General features: G+C 63.3%; 3 protein-coding genes across 8 annotated transcripts; 1 reads left to right on the top strand and 2 right to left on the bottom strand.

Annotated features, from left to right (window-relative positions):
- Window positions 1–414: 414 nt before the first annotated feature.
- On the top strand, window positions 415–11,237 carry ENG (endoglin). The gene is made up of 15 exons (XM_037399935.1): window positions 415–543; window positions 4,386–4,543; window positions 6,666–6,800; window positions 7,360–7,522; window positions 7,714–7,870; window positions 8,053–8,185; window positions 8,407–8,581; window positions 8,666–8,805; window positions 8,911–9,048; window positions 9,362–9,406; window positions 9,521–9,631; window positions 9,721–9,966; window positions 10,153–10,216; window positions 10,303–10,404; window positions 10,843–11,237. The coding sequence occupies exons 1-15, from the start codon at window positions 486–488 to the stop codon at window positions 10,959–10,961; spliced, it is 1,944 nt and encodes a 647-aa protein (XP_037255832.1). The 5' UTR covers window positions 415–485; the 3' UTR covers window positions 10,962–11,237.
- A 97-nt stretch (window positions 11,238–11,334) lies between these two features.
- On the bottom strand, window positions 11,335–17,773 carry FPGS (folylpolyglutamate synthase). 5 transcript variants are annotated; one of them, XM_037399929.1, is made up of 15 exons: window positions 16,188–16,516; window positions 15,080–15,220; window positions 14,909–14,962; window positions 14,745–14,809; window positions 14,545–14,659; window positions 14,356–14,433; window positions 14,009–14,070; window positions 13,805–13,907; window positions 13,612–13,689; window positions 13,391–13,538; window positions 13,214–13,312; window positions 12,865–13,015; window positions 12,703–12,778; window positions 12,346–12,412; window positions 11,335–12,245 (listed from the first exon to the last, which is right to left on the bottom strand). In XM_037399929.1, the coding sequence occupies exons 1-15, from the start codon at window positions 16,410–16,412 to the stop codon at window positions 11,836–11,838; spliced, it is 1,872 nt and encodes a 623-aa protein (XP_037255826.1). In that variant the 5' UTR covers window positions 16,413–16,516; the 3' UTR covers window positions 11,335–11,835. The 5 variants fall into 5 exon arrangements, with proteins under 5 accessions (XP_037255826.1, XP_037255829.1, XP_037255830.1 ...); XM_037399933.1 differs by lacking the exon at window positions 16,188–16,516 and adding an exon at window positions 16,917–17,773 and having other exon boundaries at window positions 11,836–12,245; XM_037399934.1 differs by lacking the exon at window positions 16,188–16,516 and adding an exon at window positions 16,917–17,773 and having other exon boundaries at window positions 11,836–12,245; window positions 15,080–15,208.
- Window positions 17,774–17,904: 131 nt separating this feature from the next.
- CDK9 (cyclin dependent kinase 9) lies at window positions 17,905–24,136 on the bottom strand. 2 transcript variants are annotated; one of them, XM_037399942.1, is made up of 7 exons: window positions 23,980–24,136; window positions 23,434–23,515; window positions 22,437–22,527; window positions 20,357–20,523; window positions 19,984–20,155; window positions 19,759–19,907; window positions 17,905–18,559 (listed from the first exon to the last, which is right to left on the bottom strand). In XM_037399942.1, the coding sequence occupies exons 1-7, from the start codon at window positions 24,069–24,071 to the stop codon at window positions 18,194–18,196; spliced, it is 1,119 nt and encodes a 372-aa protein (XP_037255839.1). In that variant the 5' UTR covers window positions 24,072–24,136; the 3' UTR covers window positions 17,905–18,193. The 2 variants fall into 2 exon arrangements, with proteins under 2 accessions (XP_037255839.1, XP_037255840.1); XM_037399943.1 differs by lacking the exons at window positions 23,434–23,515; window positions 23,980–24,136 and adding an exon at window positions 22,719–22,959.
- Between the last annotated feature and the right edge of the window lie 784 nt (window positions 24,137–24,920).

The following is a 24,920-nucleotide window of genomic DNA, read 5'->3' as shown; positions in this document are numbered from 1 at the left end:
CTGTTGGGGTGCGGGCTGAATATCGGGGCAGCCCCTGTCCCCACCGCCGGGAGCAGCCCCCCTCGCTGTGCGGGTCAGGCTGTGCTGCAGCAGTATGCAGGGGTGTATTTTGGTGGGGGGCTCACCCCACTTGAGTCCCTGTGTGTCCCACCCCTCCGCTCACCAGGGAGGGGTCCTTGGGATGCTAGTGCCCCCCCTCCGCTGCTTGGGGCTCTTCCAACGCACCCCTCCGGAGGCGATGCCCCGCTCCGCGATGCGGGGAAACTGAGGCATGGTGCCTGCCGCGGGGGGTCGCTCCTCTTCCCCCACCCCCCCGTGGCGGGAGGCTGCCCCCCCGCCGCCGGCACGGCCTCAGCGCCGCCAGCGGCATTTCCTCCCGGCGCGGAGCCGCGCCGCCCGCGGGCCCTCCCCCGGCGGGCTCGGTTTCCTGCCGCCGCCGCCGCCCGGCACTCGGCGCTGGCTCCCGGGGAGCGGCCGCAGCGGAGATGGGCCCCCGCGCCGCCCCGCTCCTGCCCCTGCTGCTGGCCCTGTTTGGCCGCCCAGGTGAGTGGGGCCGGGGGGCACCGGCGACACGCACCCCCTTCTTGGGATGGGACCCCTGGACGGGACCTCTGGGGTGGCAGCGGCGGTGGGACCCGCCGGTGGCTCCGGGCGGGGGGGGTTCCGCGTTCTGGGAGGCAGCGGGTCTGTGTCCGAAGGGGTCCCGGCGGTGGCGCCCCCGGGAGAGAAGGTTCTGGGGGAGGCAGCCGCGGCGGTGGGGAGGGACGAAGTCCCCAGCGCAGCCCCGCCGCTCCCGGGACCCCCGACAGCCCGGCTGCGCCACCGGGCGGGGGGTGGCCGGGCCGCCCTTGCTGTGCCCCGACCGAGGCAGCGGCACCGGTGCCCTGGCGTGGCCCCGGGCGTCCGGCCGGGGGCTCGGGCGGGAGAAGCCCCGTAAAGCCCATGGGGTCGGAGTGGGGGGCTCGTCCACTGCCGGAGCGGTGGGACAGGGGAGCACCAAACCACCCCAAGGTCCCTGCGAAGCCACAGGGAGCATTTCAAGCGGTGACATGCCCGGGGACACCCGGGCTGGGTGGAGGGCACAGAGCCGGGGGGGGGCGGGAACATGACCCCCCAGTGGGGGGAGAGGGAGCTGGGAAAGCGGCAGCAGTCTGTGGGGGCTGGGGCTGGCGGCGCTGCGTGTCCCTCCTGGCCTCCGCGAGGGCCATCGCCGGTGGGTGCTGCTGGGGTGTCCCCGCCGGAGGCTCAGCACCCACTCCCTGCGTGCCGTCCCCCCTGGCAGCACCCGGTGTCTGTGCCGGGCAGCCCCTGTCCCGTGAGGCTGTGCCGCGTGGGCCCCATCCTGCGCAGATGGGCAGTAAGCTCTGTGTGGCTGTGCGGTGCGGAGCCATCCTTTAGCTGTGCTGTAAGGTCCATGTCCCCTGTAGCTGTGCCGTACAGACCCTGTCCGATGGCTGTGCCATGCAGTCCCCATCCTTCATATATGTGCAGTAAGCTCTGTGTCCTATGTAGCTGCGTGAGATAGTCCCCATCCTATAGCTGTACCATATGGTCTGCATCTTATGTAGATGTGCCATAAGAGGCCCTGTCCTCCCTATCTGTGATGTATAGGCCCTATACCACATAGCTCTGCCATCTGGTCCCCATCCCACACAGCTGTGCAATGTCATTTCTGTCCTATGCAGCTGTGCCATACAGTCAGTGTCCTTTGTATTTGTCCTGGATGGTCTCCATCCTATATGGCTGTGCCATATAGTCCCTGCGCTAACATGGCTGTGCTCTATTTGCTGAGCACTGTGTAGCTATGCTGTATGGTCCCATCCTGAGTAGCTGTGTCATATGGTCCCTGTCCTGTTTAGCTGTGCTATATGGCCCCTATCCTACGTAGTTGTGCTATACAGTCCCCATACTGCATAGCTATAGCATACTGTCCCTGTGCTACGTAGCCGTTTGATGCAGTCCTTGTCTTAACTGTGCTATACAGTCCCTAGCCTACGTAGCCATGCCATACGGTCCCTGTCCTATGTAACTGAGCTGTACAGTCCCTGTCATATGTGGCTGTGCCTGTATGGTCCCTGTCCTGCGTAGCTCTGCTGTATAGACTGTGTCCTGTTTATCTCTGCCATACCATCCCATATCTATGCAGCTGTGCTATATGGTCACCCTCCTACCTAGCAGTGCCACACACACCGTTTCCTGTCTGATTGTCACCTCTCCTCAGCAGGGACCTGTAGGGCTGGGGGTGCCCACGGCAGGTCTGGTGTTGGGGGGCTCTCACAGCCACAGGAGGCTTCCAGAGGTGGGGGACTTTGTGCTCCCTCCAGCAGGGACTGGTGCTGTTCCCCACAGGGCAAGCACGCTGCTGGTCGTTCCTTCCTGTCCCTGAGCGAGCCTGCTCAGCACCTGGCTGACTTAGAGAGGGGCAGGAATGGCATGGCCTGGATCAGCCCCAAAACCTGGGTCCCATCCACCCTGTTATCTGAGCCTTGATGCCACCTCCGCATGGTCCAACAGCCAGCAGTGGCTTGGAGGGTGACAGTCCCCCCTGGGCTGCAGCGTGGGGTCCGTCCCCATTCCTGACCCAGGCTGAGACTGCCCAGCTCGTTACAAAAGTGCCGAGGCAGCACAGCCAGATGTCGGGATGCCAGAGTGGCACTGCCCGTCCCCCGGGGCATCCTGTGCTGCCACCCTGGCCCTGCATGCCCCAGCCCAGCACCCCTGGGCGTTGCTCTCTGCCCAGGGCCTTTGATCTGCTCCCAAAACCCTCAGGAATCACCCCTCCAGCCCCTGACCCAGGGGGGAGCTGCAGTGGAACTGTCCCCGCTCCCTGGTCTCAGCCATGCTGGAGCAAAGGAGAGGGCGGGCGGCTGGAAAAACATAAAGTGAATTTTCTTTCTTTCTTCCTTTTTATTTTTTTTTTCCCTTTCCTGGAGTACAAAAATAACAGCGCCCTTATCTGATCGCCCCGGCCCAGCTGAGCCCCCTTATCTGATCCTGACATAATACTGGAGCCCGCTGCCTTCCCCAGTGACCGATGGTGCCCAGCTGGCACTGCTGCCCCGTATCCCCTCACTGGCATCCCTGTCCCGTGCCGGGAGCGAGCCCGGCCATGGCTCCCTGGCCCTGCCTGACCCCGCAGGATGCTGCCAGAGGTGTGATGAGCTGCCCGGCCTCTGCCTGGCAATGGCAGGGGCCACACAGCCGTGCCCGGTGCCGTCCAGGCAGGAGCAGAGGGGAAGAGGGACGCAGCCTGTGGCGCCCAGATAAGCAGCTGTTTATCTTCCTCCTGATGCTGCCGGCCACGTGGCGGCCGCACCGGGGGGAGGAAGCGCTGGACAATAGGTGGGCCCATGGCAGCGTCACTGGGGGGGTCTGCACCATGCCACTGCAATGGTGAGACATGGGCCAGGGATGTCATGATGGACGTGACATGGTGTGAGTGACCCTTTGCCAGCTGCCGCATCCCAAAGCCTCATTGACCTGAGGCATCACGCCCTCCGGCCCCAGACCCCGCAGGGGCAGCTGGGTGGCCCTGGCACGGGGTCCAGTCACCTCCCAGCACAGCGGCTGGGGCCGCCAGGGATGAGAAAGTATGGGATGGGAAAGAACGAAGGGACGGAGCTCAGTGTCCACCTCCAGAGCAAACCCAGCACCCCAGGCACCAGCTCCCCATGGGAAGCCCCCAGCTGTGGCCATGGGGCTCCATCCTGCCCAGCCCCCTGCAAGGGAGCATCCACGGGTGCAAGCAAATCCCCAGGACACCTCCCGACACAGGAGCCAGCTTGACGGCAGCCCAGCCACAGCAGGGCTGCCTGGGGTGGAGGAAATGGCCGAGGCAAACGGGGATTTACAGGATCAGGCCTTCAAACGGCTGTTTGCACTCAGGATTTCCCTTGGCAGTTGCCCACCAGCCCTGTTCGCTCATGCACTGCACGGGGGGTTCAGGATGGGGCAAAGCTCACGCCTTGGCGCCCACGGAGGATGAGCTTTACAGCCATTTCCATACCTGAGCTTCCCGCTTTCCTGCGGGATGCTGGGGGGGGGGCTTCCGCCACCGCCTGAGCATTCGGGGCAGCCGGGTGCGAGTTTTGGCACGCAGCAGTGCCAAGCCGGGACAGTGGATTTTTCCAGCCCTGATCCAAGGGTCATTAACGTGATTGCAGCCGGGGGCTGACAGCAGCAGATGAGCCCTGAGCAAACACGTAGCAGATGGTCCCGCGGGTGCTGTGCCGGCAGCGGGGCTGTGGGGACGCCGTGCCGGGGGCGCGGGGGCAGTGCTGGGGCTGGTGTTGCAATGCAGCCTCCTCCCACGTCATGCACCTGCTATGTTGTGTCACCCCACATCCCTGCAGCGGGGACTGACAGTCTCTTTGTTTTCCACCCAGACCCTGGGAGAGCCGAGGGCTGTGACCTGCAGCCGGTGACACTCGAGCCGCCCATCACCCTCTTCTATGCCACCAGCACGGTTCCTTGGGGCTGTGTCAGCAGCAGCTCGCTGCATACCAGCCAAGAAGTCCATGTCCTCAGCGCTGAGTGGTCCAAGGTGAGTGAGCGGGGTCCCAGCACTGTCACCCCGGCACTGTTCCCACTGGGCAGGGTGTCCCAGAGCTCTTCCCTCTAACGAAGGAGACTGAGAGGACCTGGAGTAACCTTGTCCATGGCCCCTTCACCAAGCTTCCCCTCCCAGGGCAGCTGTGGGTGTCTCTGGCCCTGAAGAGGGTTTAAAGTCTTTAGAGGCAACTCCTCGAGCAGCCTGGGCTGCCGGGGCTGTCCCTGCCCTGGATGTCCCGGGAACCCGTATTTCCCTGGGGAGGTGTCCTGGTCCCGGCTCAGGAGTGGAACAGCCACGGGCATCCCATGGGGACTGCGCTGGGGAGGGATGGAGGGATAGAAGGATGAAGGGATGGAGGGAGGCACATCACTTGAAGGCGGCCAAGTGAGCAGAAGCCTGGCTGCCAGTGCTGGCACGCCCTGTCGAGGGGCGATAGGCGCATTGTGGGTGTCCCGGGCACCTTTTGGGCGAGGACGGGCACAGAGCCGCAGCGGGGCTGGCGCTGGTGCTGCTTGGCACCGTTGGGTGGGTTTGCACCAGCAGGTGGGTTTGCGCAGCCACTCTGCAGCGTGGTCCAGCTCCCCTTGTGCTAGCCAGGCCCCGGCAAACCTAGCACCCAATTCTGGTCCGGCGCCTGGCCGCCTGGCGCCACACTCCCCCCGCCACCTCCTCCCAGCTCTCCCAGTTCTGCTTTCCAGGAGGAGGTGGGACCTGGGCCAGAAGCCACTGTGGGAGGGTGGGTTTCACAAGGGCCCCTCTCCCCAGCCTGACATAGCGCTGGCACCCAGTGCATGGATAAGCGTCAAGGCCTGGGGTTGTCACTGGTGGTGGCAGGGGACACATTGATGTCACAGCTGCGGCATGGAGCCCTGTGGTGCACGGGGGGAGCTGGGCAGGGACGCGGCTCCACTTATAGAAGAATTACTGGAAGCCGCTTTCTATAAGCAGATCCCTATGATGCAAAAAAAAAAAAAAAAAAAAAAAAGAAGAAAAAGAAAAAAATAACCTGAAAGGCGGCAGCAGGGCAGCAGCGAGGCTCTTGCCACTCGTGTAGCCGAACAATGGAGCGCCACAAAACACGCGGCAGGAAAAACAGCCGCCAGCTCCTCCCTGACGCCCGGGGGCCACCCGGAGTCCCCGGCCACCCACGCTTGCCACGGGGCTGCGGCCAGGCTGGGATGCCCATGGCCCTGTCCCACCGGCCCTGTGCCCGGCACTGGCAGCTGCCTCCACCCACCCAGTCCCCGGCTGGTTCTCCCTGCCCGCTGCCTGGCTCAGCATTTTGCAAGTGGTGATTCAGATGGCAGTTGCCAAACTTAGTGCCCGATGATTTGGCTTCCCCATCTGGATTTCCAGCTGGAGGCTGCTAGGCAGTGCTGGCCGTGGAGGGTGGTGTGTGCCACTGCTGTGCCCCCAGCATCCAAGCGCACCAGTATGGCCAGTCTGGAGCCTGGAACAGCTGCACAGTGCTGAGGTGGGGCTGGGAAACCCACAGGGGGATGTCTCGGTGCCCTGGGTGGGGATGCCCCACTCTTCAGTGGGGGACACTCCGGTACCTACAGTGGAGATGCTCCAGTCCAGTTCTTGGTGTGGAGACACTCCAGCCCCAGTGCAAGGATGCCCTGGCTGCTGATGTAGGGATGCCCCAGTCCCCAGTCTGGGGACTGGCTGATCTCTGGTGTGGGGACACCCCAATACACAGTGGGGCGACATGCTGGTGCCCAGTGCTGAGGTTACCCAGTCCTTGACACAAGGATGCCCTGGTCCCCAAGGCGGGTGCCTAGACCCCAGTACAGGGATGCGCTGGACCTCAGTGTGGAGTTGCCACCATCTCTGGTGTGGGGATGCCCTGGCCCCTAGCTTGGGGGAGCCAGGGAGTGTTTGCCCCCCTGGTGTGGGTACACGTCCACATGGCATCTCTGCATTCCCCAGCCTGTCTCCTAAATGTGGCCACAGCTGCCTCCTGTGTGGTCTGTGCCCAGGGCCAGCCCGAGGGCAATCCATGCTGCCTCTGGCTCCAGGGGCAGGTAGCGTAGCCGGGGGGCAGCCAGGGAAGTGACAGCAAACAGGGCTTGGTGACCACGGTGGTGACACTCTTCCCTTTCACCTCCAGGCCCCTGCCTTCCCGCTGAAGGTGTCTGTCATGCCACAAGCTGGTGGCTGCAACCGGTCAGCAGTGCTCGTCCTCCTGTGCGCCCACTGCTCAGCCACTGTCACCTCCCTGTGCCCAGACCTGCGCATCCACACTGTGAGTGTTGTGGCCCTGCAGCCAGGAGCAACCCTGGGGGACAGCAGGGCTGGGGAGATCCCTGGAGATGTTATGGGAGGGTGTCCCTGGAAACAATGCTCATGGTGCCCTGGGGAGGAGGGGACGCGCCTGGCCGCTGCTGGCGGTGCTGAGCACGGGGCTGGCCAGGCAGGGAATGACGCACAGGGCTGGAAAAAGCTCCCGTTTCCTCCAGCCGGTGGGAGGAAGGTCAGGGATGGGGTTTGGCTCCAGCGAGCTGAGCCAGGGCCGGGAGCTTTGTTAGCAAAATAAACCTCCTGCTTTGTTTGTGGCTAATAATAAAGTGGGCCGAGCCCATGCTGCTGGCTGCCCACGCCGCTCCCAGCTTGTGGCCCCCAAAACCCCCATTCACCAGGGTGACCCTCAGCCATGGTGGGACTGGGGCTGCAGGGATGCCTGCCTGGCTTAGCTTTACACCCGCCATCCTTCGTGCTGGTGAAAGGCTTTCCCCATGGCAGCCTGCACTGGGGAGGGATGGGGTTGCCCCCCACCCTGGCTCAGGTTGTCACTCGCCCCACAGGATGCCCACCTCAGCCCAGGGACCACCACAGCACTGGGCGCAGAGCTGCCCATGGTCACCAGCGAGGAGCAGCTGCTGGCCTGGGCTCAGGACACCTATGGGGGCATCACAACTTACAGCAAGCTGCAGGACCCTCGCTGGGTCCAGCTCCGCCTGGGAGAAGGTGTGTGGGGCCAGGGGTTGGCACTGGGGGGCTGGGGTGGGCAGCAATACTCTTCCTGTTCCCAAAGGGTGACAACCTGCCAGGGCGAAGCATGGTCCAGGGGCAGATGCTTTGGGACCAATGTCCCTGGCCCCAAGCATCTCCCCACCTGCTGAGCCCGGTTTGGCTTTGGTGACCCCCTGCCTCCACAGATGCCAGAAGCCCCCCACACTGCATCCCCCAGGAGCACTTCAATGCCATGCTGTACCTCGAAACTGAGGTCTTCTTCCACAAGATGAAGGGCTGCTCACGTGGGGACACCCAAAGCACCAGGGCTGCCCACATCATCCACCTGCTGTCGGAGTCCAGGTACCGCACGGTGCTGGCAGCGGGTGCCCTGGGGTGTCAGTGGGGTGGCACAGGCAGTGGGGCATGCTTGGAGATGCTCAGGAAGGAGTTGGGGTGTCTCGTGGGACATCCCAAGGCAGGGCACAGGACCCACCGTTGCAGAATGCTGATGCTGGGGTGGGGGGAATCTCATGGTTTTGCAGCTCCCCCATCACTGAGGTGAACCTGACCCTGAGCTGTCCCGAGAGAGCCGTGAACAACCAGATCCTCATCCTGCAGAGCCGGACCAACCTCACCTGGTCACTCTCGGTCAACAACTGCTCCATCCAGTTCATAGTAGGGCTGAGCGTGATGTGTGTCCCCTTACCACCCCCACCAAGGGGGCTGCCAGATGCCAAAGAGATGCTGGTGGTATGGGGAGGGTGGCAGGAGGGCACCTGGGGACACTGGGTATGGGGAGATGGCAGCCCCCTTACTGCAAGCCACCCCTGCCCTGAGGATTCCCAACTGCCCCCATCCCTGCTCAGCCCCGCTGTGCTGACTCCCACCCCCTGTAGGTCTCTGGAAACTACAAGATCACATCCATGTCCCCGATGCTGCACCGCGGGGAGCACCTGCCCGACACGGAGCAGGGCCTTGTCACCAAAGCCTTTGAGAAGAACTACAGCGTCATCGCCTCCTTCTCCACCATCCCTCCCAGCGCCCGCATCAGTCTGGAGATCCAGGAGCACGGTGAGGCCCCCAGCACCTCAGGGATGGGTGTGATGGGGGTGTCCTGCTACCCCCACTCAGCCCCCCTGTCTCTCTATCCCACAGAGCCAGTCAAGAGGGTGCCCGAGACACCTGCCGCCCCGGCCCCCACTGCCTCACTGCCCTACTTGCTGCTGGTCATGCTTCGGCCTTGGAAGTGCACAGATGAAACCATGGAGATCATCATCGCCAGGTCCCACCTAGAGGTGAGGGTGTTCCCAGTGCCCACCAGCATCACCCATGGGGGTTCACATCCTGCTTGGGGTGGATGTCCCCAGCCAGTGGGTGACTGCCAGGTGCTCTTCTCCCAGCCCATCAAGGATGTGGTGAACATCACCCTGCGGGACATCAACTGCCAGGCAGAAAAAAACGCCACTCACTTCATGCTGAAAACCCCCCTCAGCCACTGCGGCACCCTGGTGGAGGACAGGGGCCTTGCCAACAATGAGGTGAGGCAGGAGGGGCTGGCTGGGGCACTGCCCCCAGCCCTGCTAGTGCCCTGTGGGGGCTTCAGTGATGCCCAGTGGGGCTTCTCTGCTAGAACCTCCTTGTTTTTGCATGGTTGGAAACATCCTGCTGCAGCCCAGGGCTGAGCCCTGCTGCTGCGCCTGGGTGCTGGTGGAGATGAGGGGGTGTGGGTGGGACCCCCATCCCATCCCATCCCATCCCATGGTAGGGGGGAACCCCGTGGTCCCAGTGGGGACAATAGACCCCCGCAGTGGGGACCACTTGGCTGACCCAACCTTCTCAACTTTCTTGCAGCTCATCCTCAACCTGGCCAAGGGCACAGTGCTCCAGAGCGTGCGGGTGAGAGCCGGGTTTCCCAGCGGGCCTGGGGTGGGACCATGGGTGCTGGTGTCACTGCCAGCTGGGTGCTGGGAGCTGGGGTGGTGGTGGCCTCAGTGCTGTGCCCACTTGCAGGTGGCCTTTGAGTGCATGATCCCACGGGAGCTCTTCCTGCGCCTCTTCCCCACCGCCGCCTTCGAGGCACCACAGACGGAGCTGGAGGTCAACAAGGAGGTCTTCGTGCAGGTACTGCCAACAGCTCGGTGCCTGGGCTGGGGCCATCCAGCTGTCCCTGGGCCAGAGACCCTAACCCTGTCCCCCTGCTCCCCCGGCAGGCGTCCATGCGGTGGGAGGACCACCCAGCTGACCTGCAGCTGAAGGAGTGCTGGCTGGTGGCACCAGGGCAGGAGCCGATGCTGCTGGTGCAGAGCGGGGAGGCACGCGGCACAGGGGTGGCCTTGCTGGAGGGCCCCCCCAGCAGCCACGGAAGGAAGGTCTGGCGCTTCCGCTTTACCTACGCCGTCCCCGAGGGTGGGCGCATCCCCTTCTCTGCCACCCTCAAGTGCAAGGCTGGCTTGCAGGTCAGTGTGACTAACTCCCCACCCCATGATGCCACCGTGCTGGTCCCCACCAGTGGCAGTGGCAGCCTGGCAGGTTTGTCCCAGCCCAACAGGGAGCAGCATCCCTGGTCCCCAGAGTGTTTGGGGGCTCCTAGCCCTGTCCCCCCACAGCTCTCCCTGCTCTCACCCCAACCTCCACCTCCACAGAACAACACCATCTTCGAGAAGGTACTGGAGGTGACAGTGAAGGATGGCTGGCGGCCGCCCAACAGTGAGTTTGGGGCAGGAGAGGAGGCTAGGGTGGGAAGGGGACCCCCGCTCCAGCAGGGCAGTGCTGACGGGCTCATCCTCCCACAGACCGTGGGCTAGGGCTGGCCACCGTCCTGGGCATCACCTTTGGCGCCTTCCTCATCGGGGCACTCCTCACTGCCGGGCTCTGGTACATCTACTCCCACACCCGTAAGTATCCACCACCCCTGCAGACCCCCACGGTGGGGTTGCGGGGGGGGGCACATGCATCTCCAGTACTGGGTTGCCCATGTCCGCACCTGGCTGAAGTCCCCAGGTGAGCCAGGGACCAGGCTGCTGCCATCTTCTGTATGGCCCTCCTGGAAATTCCACAGGGGAGTGACCCAACGGGGGGTGCCCATGGCTCCCCAGGGTCCCCCCTACTGCCCCGGGGTACCCCCTGCCCTCCCTCCTGCTCCTGGTACCACCATGGTCCCCTGTGCCCATGCCAACCAGGGGATGGTGGGGAGCGAGCCCAGAGGGCTTGTTCATGGGGGCTGCAAAGCCCAGCGGGCATGAGCCATGGCCACCACCAGCCACCCTGAGCTCGGTTCCCCTCGGTGTTTCTCCCTCCGGCGTTTCTCCCTCCGGCACCGCGACACGAGCCAGGTCCCACCTCCAAACTGCAGCCAGTTTCCAGCACGGTGCCGGCCTCGGAGAGCAGCAGCACCAACCACAGCATCGGCAGCACCCAGAGCACCCCCTGCTCCACCAGCAGCATGGCCTGACCCCCCCCAGCCCACCCGGTCCCCAACTGTCAGACTTGGGGACCCACCCCAGCCCCATTAAGCTGGTGTTTTGCCCCAAATCTCAGGCCGAGCCCGGAGGGGGCCTCCGTTACTCATTCAGTGAATGCTTTGGCCCCCCAAGGGCAGCCCACGCCGGGGGAGGGGGGCACCCAGCAACCCCCCTGGGGTCCCCTGCTGCTGGGCGCACCGGGGAGGCGGAGAGAGTACCTACCCCCAAAGCCTCCCCCAGGGCTCCCCCTCAAATGGGGGGGTGGGGGGTGGGCAAAAGTGGGTGCCCCCAGGACAAGACCCAGCACTTGGGGTGACCCCCTGCACCTCTCCTGGGTCCCCCCAAGAAGGCAGCGGGCACCACTAGGAGCAGCAAAATGTTTATTAAGGGGGGTGAGGCAGTGTGGGGCTGCTGGCTCCCCACGGGGTGATGGGCAGAAACCACACACACTCCCAGCTCCCCACCCAAGTTACAAACTATTAATAATAATAATAATAATAATAAAAATCTCCCCTATGTTAAATTAGTCCACACCTCGCTGTGGCTTGAGGCTCCCATCTACCGCCCCCTCAAAACTCCCTCTACGCCCCTGGGCGCCTGGACCCTGGCACAGCCTGGGGCAGCCCCCCCAGAGGCCAGGGCCCCCCCAGCCAGTCCCACCAACGTGGGCTGGGGGCAGGGAGCAGCTCCCCCATGGCCAGTGTCCCCCCTGCGGGGGGCACAGGCAAAAGGCACTGGGGTGAAAAGGGATGAGCCGGGAAGGGTCTGGGGGTCCCACGTGCCCCCCCCAGCCACCTCCGAGCACCATCTGGGGCAGAACCGGCGCTTCAAGTAAAAAGAGGTGCAAAGCCCTGCGCACCCCCGTTACTGGGAGAGCGCGGGGTCCAGCAGCCGAAGGACCCCCCCCACCAAGTGCAGGCTGCCGGTGACCAGGACGTGGATGGCGGCCGCCTCCCGCAGCAGCACAGCCCCTCTGCTGGCGGCGGGGTGGGGGTGAGCCCCCACGGCGGTGGGCGCTGCCAGCCAAGGGTCCCGGCCCTGTGCCACCCACCTCAGTGCCTGGGCCAGGCAGGGGAACACGAGGGCTGGGGAACTGAGGGGTCTCGGGGCTGGGGGGACCAGGAGCAGGGGTCCTCGGGCAGAGGCTGGCTGCAGGGGGGCTGGGAGCCAGGGGTCCTGCCCCTCCTTTTCCTCCAGCAGCCGGGTCCACGTCTGCTGGTTCTCCAGGCAGCGGGTCAGCGAGCTCTCCAGTGTCACGTTGAAGTTTTGCTGGTCTGGGAGAGATGGGGATGGGGGCCAGGGATTAGGGGGAGCCAGGGAGGGGTTGGGGATGAGGGGCGGGGCCGGGGGAGACCCCGGCTCCCCAGCACTCACCTGCATTGCTGGCCACGGGCACCTCCGTGAAGTTGGGGCAGAAGACAGCGTAGTCAAAGCAGCAGGGCTGTGGGGAGAGGAGGGGGGGTCAGCACTGGGGGAGCCCTCAGGACCCACCCACGGGATTGCCACCAGGACCAGTCCCACACTGGCAGGGTCACGGGGGGTTGGTCCAGGCAGGGGGTCATCCGATGTCCCCCCCTGCACCCAGAGCTGCAAGACCCTCGTGGGGGGCACAGAGGTGGGATACACCCAGGGACAGCAGGGTGGACAGACTGCACAGCATCAGCTCCTCCTCACGGCTCCCCCCACCTGCAGCGAAGCAGTGACCCCCTCCCATGACCTCCCAAACCTCACCAGAAGCAGTTTGAGCAGCGCTGCCATGTCCCGGTCCCCCGTGGCATTGAAGAGCAGCACACGCACCTCAGAGCCACTGCGGGGACAAAGGGTGGGTGGGCTGTGCCCCATGGGGAGCCCCAGCACCACCACTGTGCCCCCCCACTGTGTGTGTCCCCTTACTTGTGGGATTTGTCCTGGTTGAGGGCAGCCTGGTGGAACCAGCGGACACAAGCCTGGATGCTACTGGTGGTGTGGGCCCCGTCCAGGTACCATGTCACAGGGCCATGGGGCAGCACCTGGGTCCGGCCCAGCCACTCTGTGTCCCGCAGGCCTGGGGGGGCGGCACAGGGCATGGCTGGGATCCCCCTACACCCCCCCCCCAGCACCAGTACCTGCACAGGGCTCAAATGTGGGGCAGGCAGCCTGGCTGTGCCCCCCAACACAGGTGGCACCGGCTGGGGGATCAGCGTGGCCCCCCCTCCCCAAGCCCTGTGATGGGCTGGGGGGTCCCGGCAGGGCCATACCGCACCTTGGATCATGGCATCAGTGGGTCGAAAGGCAGGTGCCAGCGGCACCAGCCTCCCTGCCAGCTCGGCGCCTGGCAGCACCTCCTCCAGCTCCCCGAGACCTGGTGGGATGGGCACCCCACTGAGACCCCGAGGGCCATGGCGGGGTCCAGCCCTCCCACCCTCATCCACTTCCTTACCGTGGCAGCTGCGGCACTGCAGCCAGGTCCGTGCCAGCTGCAGGGCCAAGGCGGCATTGGAGCGCTGGTGGGCACCTGCCAGCCCCAGCTCCAGTGGCCGGTGGCCCACCTCGAAGTCATCCAGCTCCGGGCAGAGGTACAAGGGACACTGTGGGGAGAGGAGGCTGAGCCACCCGCTGTGGATACCCCCCATGCACATACCCCTGCGCCGCCCAACTCACCTCCCGCTCCTGGGCTCGGTCCCTCAGCACCTCCAGTGACCGCTCCGGCTGTGCCACAGTGAACGCCGGCACGCCGGGCTGCGAAGGACCATGGTGCTCAGGGCCATGGGGGCACCTGGGGCCACAGGGTGCTCAGGGCCATGGGCGAGCACACCCCCAAACCATAAGAAAAGGGAGGACCAGGTCTCCCTACCTTAAAAATGCCCCCCTTCTGCCAGGCAATCTTCTCCATGGTGTCCCCCAGGATGCTGGTGTGGTCGATGCCCAGGGAGGAGACCCCACACACTACCGGTGCCCTGAGGACACAGTATGGCAGTGGTCCCCCTGTTCCCCACCACGGGGACATTAGGCTGCCCTGGCAGTCCCAGGGGACAGGCTCAGTGCTGCTGGCTCCTACCTGATGATGTTAGTGCAGTCGTAGGCGCCGCCAATGCCAACCTCCACCAACGCCAGGTCCACCTGGGTACATGGGGACACTGGAGCCACCAAAAGAGCCACCAGCAGCATGTGTCCCCATGGGTTTGGAGAGGCAGGTGGGTCCCTGCCACTGCACCTCCAAGCCCATGCCTGCCTAAACACTCGCAGCAGGACCATCCCCTGGCACAGTATCCCCTGCTTATAGCCATGACAGCCCAGCCGATGCACGTTCAGCCCCGAGTGGGGGCTGGACCCCATGTCCCTCCCTCCCCGAGGTCCCCACCAACCTCACGTCCCCATCACAAGCTAGAAGCCACCACCACCCACCTTCTCCTGCAGGAAGGCATGGAAGGCCATGATGGTGAGGAAGCGGAAGTATGCCGGCATGTTGTCATGCGCTGGGTCCTGCCGGGCAGGGTGAGTGTCAGAGGGTGGCACTGGGCATTCCCAACCAGCACTGGGGCACATGGCCCAGGGGGGGTCCTCGAGGGAGGGAGCACCCCCCGCCAGCCCCACCTTGGTCTCCTCCAGGCGGTTGTAAACGAGCCAGAAGTACTTGCTGAACTGCTCCTTGCTGATGGGCTGCCCATTGATGCGGATCCGCTCACGCACCTGCACCAGGTGAGGGGAGCTGGGGGGGCAGAGCAGGAGAGGGGGGCACAGTCGGGCACAGTGCCACCAGCCCCCCCAAAGCCTCCTGACCCCCCCCCACTCACCTGTAAAAGCCCGTCTTCAGCCCGTAGTTGCGGAGGATGCACTCAGCGAAGGCGCACACTGAGCCCTGGGGAGACAGCAGCGTTAACCCCCCCATGCTGGGGCAAACAGAGCCAGAGAGGCTGGAGGCCCCCCCTTGCCCCCCAGCACTGCCCATCTGCCTCACCTTGCCCTTCGTCCCCGTGACATGGATGATGTTCAGTCGATCCAGGTCCTCGACCTGCCAGAGGTCACCCACCCTATAAGACCCCCAGGAGGCAGCCAGCACCGAGCATGGCGGCACCACTGCTGGGACGGGGTGGGGTGGGGTGTGGTGATGGGGGGACCCCCTCCTCACCTTCATCCCGGTCCGCTCCAAAAAGCCCTGCATGGCTTCCAGCTGGGCCTGGGGGTCGCCACGCTCCCGCTTCACCTGCTCCAGGTCGCTGGCATTGGTCTGCAGGGTGTTGAGGGTCCGGATGGTGTCCTGGAAAGATCCCTGGGGGCGGTCAGGATGGCGCCCATCACCACAGCCTCAGGGCTGGGCCCACAGCCCCAGGGGCCAGCCCAGCCCGATCCACCCCATAGGGTTTGGCTCCCGCAGCCGTGCCCGCTGGCTGCCGCCGTGGCCCCGCGGTGACACGCTGGCAGTGCCAGCACCTGTTTGGGGGACGCCGCGGGGACGGGCTCCTTCTGGGCAAGGGGAGCCACCCCTCCACCGGCGCCCCTTGGCCCCGCGGGGGGGCACAGGGCAGCCCAGCACCCGGCACCCACCCCTGCCCGGCGGGACAAGGCCACCCATGGGTGCGAGCGGGCGGCGCTCCAGTGCCAGCATGCCTGCCCGCCGGCTCTAACCGGGGCCGCAACCGCAGCAGCGGAGCTGCACCTGCACGGTGCATCTGGCACGGCCGCTGCCGGGGGCCACCGAGCCCCCCGGGCCCGCACGCTTGGCCCTACCGCAGTGGGACCTGGCGTGGGACAAGCCAGTGGCCCCGGTGCGGGGACCCCCCGAGCAGCCGGACCCCATCCAGGCAGCAGACCGGCACCGGTGGCGCATCCTGCCCTGGTGAGCGTGGGGCAGCTCCGGGGCTTCCGCACCGCCCCCGGCCCCGGGACCGCCGGCGCCCCCGCGGCGCCCGGCAGCCGCACGGGCTCGGGATGCCCGAGGCCCCGCCCGGGACGCGGCGCGGCTGCTGGCCGCGCTCCCGGGGCTGCCGCGGCGGACGGCGGTTCGCAGGGCGACCTTCGGGCACCGGCCGCCCCCGGCAGAAGGCACGGCGAGCGGCGGCCCCGGGACCCCCCCCCCCCACCCGGGAGCCCGCAGACCGCTGGCTCGGGAAGGGGCCGCCGCTGCCCTCCCACGCCCGGTACGGCGGGACACCCCCGGGTGACCCCAACCTCCCCGTGGCCCCCCCCGCGCCCCCGGCGCGAGGTCCCGCTCCCCGCCTGCTGCTGATCCGTGCTACCTGGTAATCCGTGGCGGGGGCGCGCGCAGGCCGCGTGCTGAACCGGCGCCCGGCAGCGGTCCGCACCGCTCCGCGCAACGCGCGCAGCCCCCGCGCCACCATCTCGCTGCCCCGTGCCGCGCCGCGCGCCTGCCGCCGGGAGCCCACGCCGGGACCGCCCCCGCCCCGCCCCCGCCGCCATCTTTGACACGGGCGGCTGGCCGCCACGTCGCGCGGGGACGCCATATTAGCGAGGGGCAGCAGCGGCCCGGGAGCCCCCTCACCGCCCGGGGCGGGCAGCCCCCGGCAGCCGGCGGGGCTCCCCGCAGCGCCAAGGCCGCCCCGGCCCCCCCCGCCGGGCGCAGCCCCCCCCCCCATCCCCAGCCGCCCCTGCTCAGCTACCGGCGCTGCCTCGTTCATCACCTGCTGCAGCGCTCATTGCACCGACCCACCCTCCGGTTACAGCGGGGGGGGGGCAGAGCCGGGACCCCGGGAGGGCAGCCCTGGAGAGCCGCGATGCCGCCCCCAGGCCCGGGCACCCGCCCTGGGCAGGCCGAAGGTGCCGTTTCACAGCTGCCCTCCGTGCTCAGGCAGAGGGACCGCAGCAGGTGCCAGCCCGCCCTTGGGGACAGCAGCGTGTTTATTCACAGCCGGCAGAAGTCATCTAGATTACTGCTTGCAACCAACTTCATTTTTCCCCAAGGAAACCAGGCTCCCCCCCAACCGGACGCTCTTACCAGAGAGATTTACCTCATACACGCCCTTGAACATGCTCCCTTCTTGTCCTGAGAACGGCCCTGCTCGCCACGGCTTCCTCACCCAGACCCTATGCTACTGACAGGGCTTTTGCCATTAACCCTGGTTAACAGACAACCTATCCAATGCCAAAGGTTATCACCCACCACATACTGTACACATCAGCTGTTTGAAAGTCCTGGGATCGATCCATGGGGCTCGCTGAGAAGACTGCCAGCTGCAGCAGACGGCCATGGAAGACAAAGAGTTCAGCCAACGGCCCGGGTGAAGGAGCGCAAGGATCACTCTGCTCCGCGTAACTCAGGCCTGGCGAGCTCTGGCAGGTGTGCGCACACCGTCCCAGTGCATCAGGCTGGTCGCTGCAGCCGGGGAAGGCGGCAGTCTTGCTCTAGGCTAGTGCAAAGAGCTCCAGGACAGAGGAGTGGACACGTGAGTGTTCGAAGAGTCACCCTGCTCCCACCACAGTGTTCCAAGCGCTGCCACGCCACTGTGAAATCCCTGCAGACAGCAGATCTCACCCCAGGCTAAGGCCAGCGCTCCCAGCTCCCTTCCCCATCCAAACTCCCGCCCCAGCCAGCGCCACGGGGAAAGCACACCGCAGCCTGGGTGTGTCTGACAAGACACCCAATTGCAGTTTGCCATGAAGAAAGCACGGACGCTGCAACCACGCGATTCCAACCATAAATCCTGGCTGTATGGAGCAACGGGCCTGGTGAGCACCTTTCGAGGCTCCAGCCCAAACGCCAGTGAGAGTCAGTCACACTGTCTAGAGAGACTCTGCCTTCCCCAGGACACTTCTGAGTCATCCTCCGCCAGTGCTTCAAAGGATACACTGTGCAGGAGCTACAACCACCCTGAAGAGCTGAAGGCAGCTCCCAGTAGGGCCGAGTTTGGTCCAGGGCAGCTACTCTCAGACCTCCCAGTCATGGCACTGTTTGCCAAGAGCCCCAGCACTAACAAAGCCACACTCTCCATCGCCAGGTCCATAACAATCGTTCTACAAGATTAACATAACCAGTACAGACTTCTGCTGGGGCGAGGCAGGGGGCAGGGGGAGGGTGTGGGAGTTCTGTAACAAAGCTGTAGGGAAACATCTGCAGGCTTGTAGGTGTCACCTTCTTGCCGCACGAGATGTCAGAGCCGAGTTAAAGCCAGCAGGCGCTTCGCCTTGAAGAAAGTCCTTTCCCAGACAGAAAGACCTTGCCAGGACATCCCCGCTGAACGCAGCCTGCGCACTAGCCCAGCTGGGACCCCGCTGGGGAAGCCCCCACTCAAAACACTCGGTCGAATTCAGTCTGGTTGGTGGCGGCCGGGTTCCTGCTCTGGTTAGCAGGCTGCTGGGGCATGTGCCCACCCCTCCTGCGTGGTGGGGCCAGGTACTCGAACATGGACTGGTTGTGGGTGGACAGCATGTTTTTGAGGTCTGAGGGCATGGGGTCGGACCAGAAGAAGTCGTGGTTCAGCGCATCATCGCTGTCGATCCGCTGGGCGGGATCCAGCACCAGCAGCTTGTCGATGAGGTCGAGTGCGTAGGGGTCTTTGACGTAGGCTTTCAGGCGATCCTTCACCTTGCGCTTCTGACCCTTGGGAAGATCCAGCTTCTGGTACAGCTCGTATTTATCCACATTTGGCCAAGCCTGGGAAGGGGCAGGAAAGCAGGGTTGGGAGGAAATAGTTACAGAGAGGACAAGCCATTTTTGATGCGAACACCCTCAGGCAAATTCGGGTGAGGTCTGCAGAGAGAACAGTGCTATTTTATAACCTCCAAACTGCCAGACCTTGTTCCCACAGCATGAGGGAGGCCCTAAAGGGTACGCTAAAGCCTGGAGACACGTGGACAAGTCGGGACGGAGTCCTGCTGGAATGGAAACAGCTTGCAGGATGCTCCAGGATTTCTGGTTCTCCCACGAAAGAGCTACAAGAGAGCAAGGCTCATGCCAGCTACAGCATCCAGAAAGGTAAAGCCACAAAACCGATTGCTAAGTAACAACCAGGATGTCTGTGGCTCCTTTTATCCTTAGGAAGCAAAGCCTGCTGCAGTCACCAGCACTTACCTCAACCCTGATCTGAGAGACCACCCCAGGTATTTACATACAAGAGAAAACACCTTCAATGTACGTACATAATGCATGCAGGACAGGCATCAGGCCTCTGCAGCTGCCTGCACAACACAACCCCTAGATCACAGCCCCGGCCAAGAGATCCCCCAGCTCAAGCCCCCACAAGAGGGCAGGACAAGCCGCCATTAAATAAGGAGCTGAGAAAGAGCTAACTGCTCCCACCAGAACTGAGCCGATGCCACGAGTGACAAGACAGAACTGAAGAGGCTTTTCAAGGTGACCAGTTCAAAGCACCAGAGGCAAACCTCTCAACACAAAACAAACAAACAAAAAAAAACCCCACCCTTCTTTAAGCAGAAATTCAAAGGGTGTTTATCTGTGAGACAACCCCCAAACACAGGCCAGAACAGATTCCTACATGCAATGTTCTGTTCTTTCACAGCTGGAGCAGCCAGCATCGTCTCTGTGCTCAAATACAAGGACACAACCCACCCCTGCCGAAGGGGGTCCGGGAGGCATGTTCACCCTTTTCTCCTCAGGAGGTTAACATGAGTCATGTGACAGCTGCAGTCTACACAGAGTAGCGAGGAAAGTGCAGTGCCCCACCGTGCACGCGGCTGCCGGGAGGCAAGCAGAGTTTGCCAGAGCTTCCCCAGCCTCCCTGCCAGCAGCGGGCATGGGAAGAGGCCCAGGAATGGCCGATCCCAGAACCTGCCCACACCACCGCCTCTCTCCTCCCTCCGCTCTCTGCAGCTCGCTCACGCTCACGCCCTCACCTCCGGTGTGATGGATCCGCAGAGCTGGCTGATGAGGGTGAGCTGGTGCTGCTCTGTGTTCCCTTGCATGATGGGGCTGCGGGTCCACATCTCTGCCATGATGCACCCTGCACCCCAGAGGTCAATGGGGGGACCATAGTCCCGCTCCCCTAAACAGAGATGTCGCGTTAGTCACCCAGGGGAACGAGAAGGACAGAGAAGCCGGCAGAGCCCATCACCTCCTACCTAGGAGCAGCTCTGGCGGCCGATACCACAGAGTCACCACCCGGTTGGTGTAGCGGTTTGGCTGGCTGTTCTTAGCCAGGCTGAAAGCTCGAGCCAGCCCAAAGTCTGCAAGCTTCAGCACTCCGTCCCGTGTGATCAGGACATTCGCAGCTTTCATGTCTCGATGCAAGATCTGTACAAGGACAGACGCCAAAAGGTTAAGCCGTTAAGGTACCCTCCCTGGGCGCCTGGTGCCAGCACCTCCTTGGTGCCAGCAGCTCCAGAGGTGGAGGACAAGCAAGGACTTCCCTCCAGCCTGTGCTAAGACACCCACTCCTTGGAAAGCCACAGAAAGCAGGGTGACCTCAGAGCACAGCACAGATCTGGCCGTTACCTTGTTCCTGTGGATGTAGTAAAGGCCGTTCAACAGCATCTGCATCACTTTCTTGATCTCTGAGAGCGTGAACTTGACATGGGCATTGCTGAGAAGGCCAGCCAGGTCGTGCTCGCAGAAGTCAAACACAAGGTAGATGCTGCCCTTGCAGCGGTTGTATGGAGAGGCTACGGGAGAAGCAAGGAGGGACCGTCAGTGAGGGACCCTTAACCCCAGCACAGCTCCTCCTGGCCTCCAGCCACCCTGCCGCTCATACATACAGCGCTCACTAGGCAAAACCTCAGGGCACAGGCACACAGAGAACCAGAAACAGCCTGCAGGCCCCAAGACCCACAACCAGCAACAGAAGAACAGAGGATGAGGAGCAGAGTCGTGAATGTGATCAGACAGGCAAGGCAAGGGCACGAAAATCTTTGAAAGCTTCGTTTTGTATTGCTCTGTGCGCATAACGGCTGTGGGGTTTCCTCCCTGCAAGCCACGGCTGGTAGGTGCACATACCACTAGCTGCCAGCCAAGCACTACCACCAATCGCGTCAGTGATAACGGAGACGCCCGCAAAGGCAGCCCCAGGAAAAATGCAGAAACGGAGAAAAATCTGTCTAACAGAGTATTAGAAAGCGGGGGTTTCTGCAGCCTCAAACATCATCTGTGAAAATGGGCTGCTCTGGATCAAAGGGATTTCAAACTCCAACTCCAATTGCAATTTAAAGTCACTAACAGGAAGCCTCAAATGAAGCAGTCTATTTCAATCTCGTTCCTAGAGCACACACGCAAAACATTGAAAAGAAAGCTGACTTTCATCAGCTGTAATCAGCAAAACTTGCCGATCAGCAGCTCCTACTGGACAATGACAGCTAAGCTCAGCCCTCACAGAAACGCACCACTCTGCCAGCCAGCAGGGTGCCGGCCATACGAGGTTTGCAATTCCTTACACACATATGGCCCCTACCACACCTTTCCCACCTAAAAAGAGAGGCGCTTAAAAGTTTGAGAACAGCACATGCAATATCTCTGCTTTACTGGAAACTGAGGTCAAAGTAGATCTGGGTGAAAACTGGAATTCAAACAAAACACAAACGACCGATATGGCTACAAAAATATTTACCTTGGGTACACCAGCCATGCAACCACCACAACTTGTTTCATCACACAGTGAATTCAAAACTAACTTGTCAGTGTTTCGACTCATACCTGTTCGGAGGACTATAATCTACATGCCGTAGAGGACTAGAGTAACTTCAAGTTCCTGGTCCTGGGCCAAACACTTCTACCAGTTCAGTGAACTTTTAAAAACACATCATCACCAGATACCTGCCACGTTCATTTTTATTTCATGGCAGTGACTGAATATAGAGAATGGCAGGCTTGAACATCAGCTGTCACTTTCAAAAGTATTTTTTACAATACAAATCCACAGAAGAGAAGGACGTATAAAAGCTACCAAGTGTTTTAAAACAACTTCACTGGAAACGGAGCCAGGCCAAGCGCACTGAGCGTGCCAGTCACGCAGCAGGGGCACACCACGTGAGGTAGAAGCGAGGAGGTGGAAGAGCAGCTCAGGGCCACCCCGAGTGGAGTCCCAGCTCTCACAGCACGAGCAGTCACTGCCATCCACAGCAAGCCAAGCAAGTCTCCAGCTGGAGCTGTTATCATCAGCACAGAGCTGCCACAAACCATCGCAAGCCAACCGAGAGGGACAGCTAGAGGTCCCGACAGGAGGGAACTGGCTGTGCACAGCTCCGGCCTCAAAACCCTCTGCTTCAAAGTCTCTCCAGCGTGGGTTTATCTCAAGCCTCTCAGGAGTTTTCCAATAGGGGCAGCATCCATTGCCACAGCACACCCATAGCCCAGCAGCACTGACCGCAGCTTTTTCCAGCCAAGGTGCAGCAACACCCTAACTCTGTAAGAAACTGTTTTCCAAGAGGAGCGTACCATCACCCCTCGCATCACAGGCGGGGACAGAGGCCTATGCTGAGCTAGAGGACCCCACTCCCAGCACAAAACACCAGCCCGCTCAGCAGAGAAGGAGGGCTGAAAAAAAAAGCTGGCAGCCAGCCCAAGAGAGAACCCCGCAAGCTACCTTTGGTCCTGCAGATTTCTATGAGGTTCACCACGTTCTCATGTTTGAGCAGCTGGAGGATTTTAATCTCTCGCAAGGCTGTGATGGGGAACTGGAAAGGAGAAAGAAAGGACGGGGATTAGGGCTGCGTGAGACCAGGCCACCCCTGCCTAGAGAACAGGAGACACGCGACCACGGCAGCTCGGCAGGGGACCTGCTTGAGCAGCACTGTCACAGGTCACTGAAGGCCGATCAGAGCTTTAAAATAAAACACCCACACCGGTACTGCGCACATTTCTTTACCATCAGGGCACCACTGCGGAGGGACATTCCTTCACAACAGAGTGGTTGTGTGGTGCTGAGGCAGGCATGCAGGCACCCCTCCCTCCTCTCCTCATCTTCCACATTTGTAATGGGACACGGTACGGCCTGGCTCAAGCTGCAGAGCAGCCTCCCCAGCTACTGCCTGCGCTGTTTAAGCTGTTACCTCGCTCCCCAGCTTCTCCCATCTCTTGCACACCCCTGAGCACATGCCCTTCACACACTACCCGGCTCCTCCACGAACAACAGCCAGCCAGCGGGGAGCCCTGCGCCTGGGGGGGGATGACAGGGTTTTGCACGGGAGGGAGGAGGAACGTGTGGGCAGCGCCACCTCCCAGCAGCTGTCCCATGCAGCCCGGGGACTGCACCACACTGCTGCCTTTGCAGCCAGAAAGGTGATAACAAGCCGTAGGCCCTGGCAAAGCCACAAGGCCCAACGTTATCATAGTATCAGCAGGAGAGGAAAAATGCCACAGGGCTGGGATCCTGTCCACACCCTTACAGGTTCAAGATACAGCATATTATAGCTGCAAATATTGTGAAACACATTTACTCTGTGAAAACACATCTATGCCGTCCCAAACATTAGCCTTCAACTACAAAGGGCCACCCCGCACCCCGCAGCCAGGCCTTGCCAAACACAGCCCAGCCACGTTCCGGCACTTACCCCCTATTTCTGCCATGCTGCTGCACTTACCCCCTCCTTCTCATTTTCCATCAACACTTTTTTCAGTGCTACTCTCTTGCCTGTCTGACGATGTTTGGCTTTGAAAACTTCCCTGTAAAACCAGAACGAAACCACTGAGCAGCGCAAGGCAGAAGGGACGCAGCCAGGTGCTCCTGACCGGGAACACCAGCAAACAAGACACAAAGACAAGACAACCGCTCTGTGCTGACCCGCCATCCGACCCAGCCACATCCCGTTCGCACCAAAGGCCCTCAGCAGCGGCCGAGCCAACCCAGCCCAGAAGCCCCACAAGGATTTTGGCCGAACCTGCACGTTTTGGGCGAAGGTGCAGGGCCCCGCCCCGCCCGTCTCCAGAGTGAACTCTGCTCTGCCAGAGCGGGGCGCCGGGCCGGGGAAAGGAGGGCTGAGGGGCCAGGCCGGCCCCCGCGGCCGGAGCGCTGGCCGAGGAAGGGAGACCCAAGCGGGGGGCGCCCGGGCCTGGGGCGGGCGGGCCGCGGGGCCGAGGGGGCCGGCCCCGGGCAGCAGGCCCGACGGCGGGGCGGGCCGGGCACTCACCCGAAGGTTCCCTGCCCGATCTTGGCGAGCTTCTCGTACTTAGAGACCTCATCGCAGAAGGGACACTCCACCATGTCGTACCGCTTGGCCATGGCTGCCGCGGCCGTCGCTACAGCACCGCGTTCCGCCCCTTCCGCGCGCGTCACAGCCCCTTCCGCAACAACGCGGCCCCGCGAGGCCTCCTGGGACTGGGCGGCGGCGGCTGCCTCGGGGCGCCTGGGCGGGCGGAGCTTGCCGCCGCCAGCCCCGCCCCCGCCGGCCCCGCCCCGCCGCAAGCCCCGCCCCGCCGCCAGCCCCGCCCCCGCCGGCCCCGCCCCGCCGCCAGCCCCGCCCCCGCCGCAGCAGCCCCCTGCCCCCCGCCGCACCGCCCGGGGCACCCACCGCCCCTGGTGCTGGTGGCCCTAAAGCACGTCACCGTGTCACCGTGTCTCCTGCGTGCTGAAACCCGCCAGGGATTCCACAGCCTTTCTGCTCCCTGGCTCCTGCACCCAGGGGCTGCGGCGAGGGGACCCCACAGCCAGGGCAGGACACGGGTCCCGGGGGGCACAGACGTGCCCGGTGGGGGCTGCCGTCCCCCCGGCGATGCCTGCGTCAGGGTGCAACGCGAGCATCTTGGCGTGGGGGTGTCTGAAACTGGTCCCCAAGGCGGGGGGCACGGGGGGGCCAAGGCCAGAGCAGCAGCGGAGATGGCTGCTGGCATCCCGGCCACGGCAGCCACCAGGTGCTGCCTGGGAATGGGGGACAGCACAGACACTGCAGCCTGCCAGGCCCAGGCCACCTGGTCCTGCGTGAAGACACTCCTTCCTCCAGGGCACCCCAAGGTCCCCCAGCACGAGGCAACAGCCAGCGGCAGGGGGCTCCTGCTGCCACTGATGCCGTCCGGCTGTCACCCCACGGGGCCGTGAGGGCAGCGGCTGAGCCCCAGATGTGCCTGGTGCTCC

Source organism: Falco rusticolus, chromosome 9, assembly GCF_015220075.1.
Source record: "Falco rusticolus isolate bFalRus1 chromosome 9, bFalRus1.pri, whole genome shotgun sequence".
In the NCBI taxonomy this organism is placed as follows: Eukaryota; Metazoa; Chordata; class Aves; order Falconiformes; family Falconidae; genus Falco; species Falco rusticolus.
Note: the sequence above shows the minus strand (reverse complement) of the source record. Positions and strands in the feature narration are given on the sequence as shown.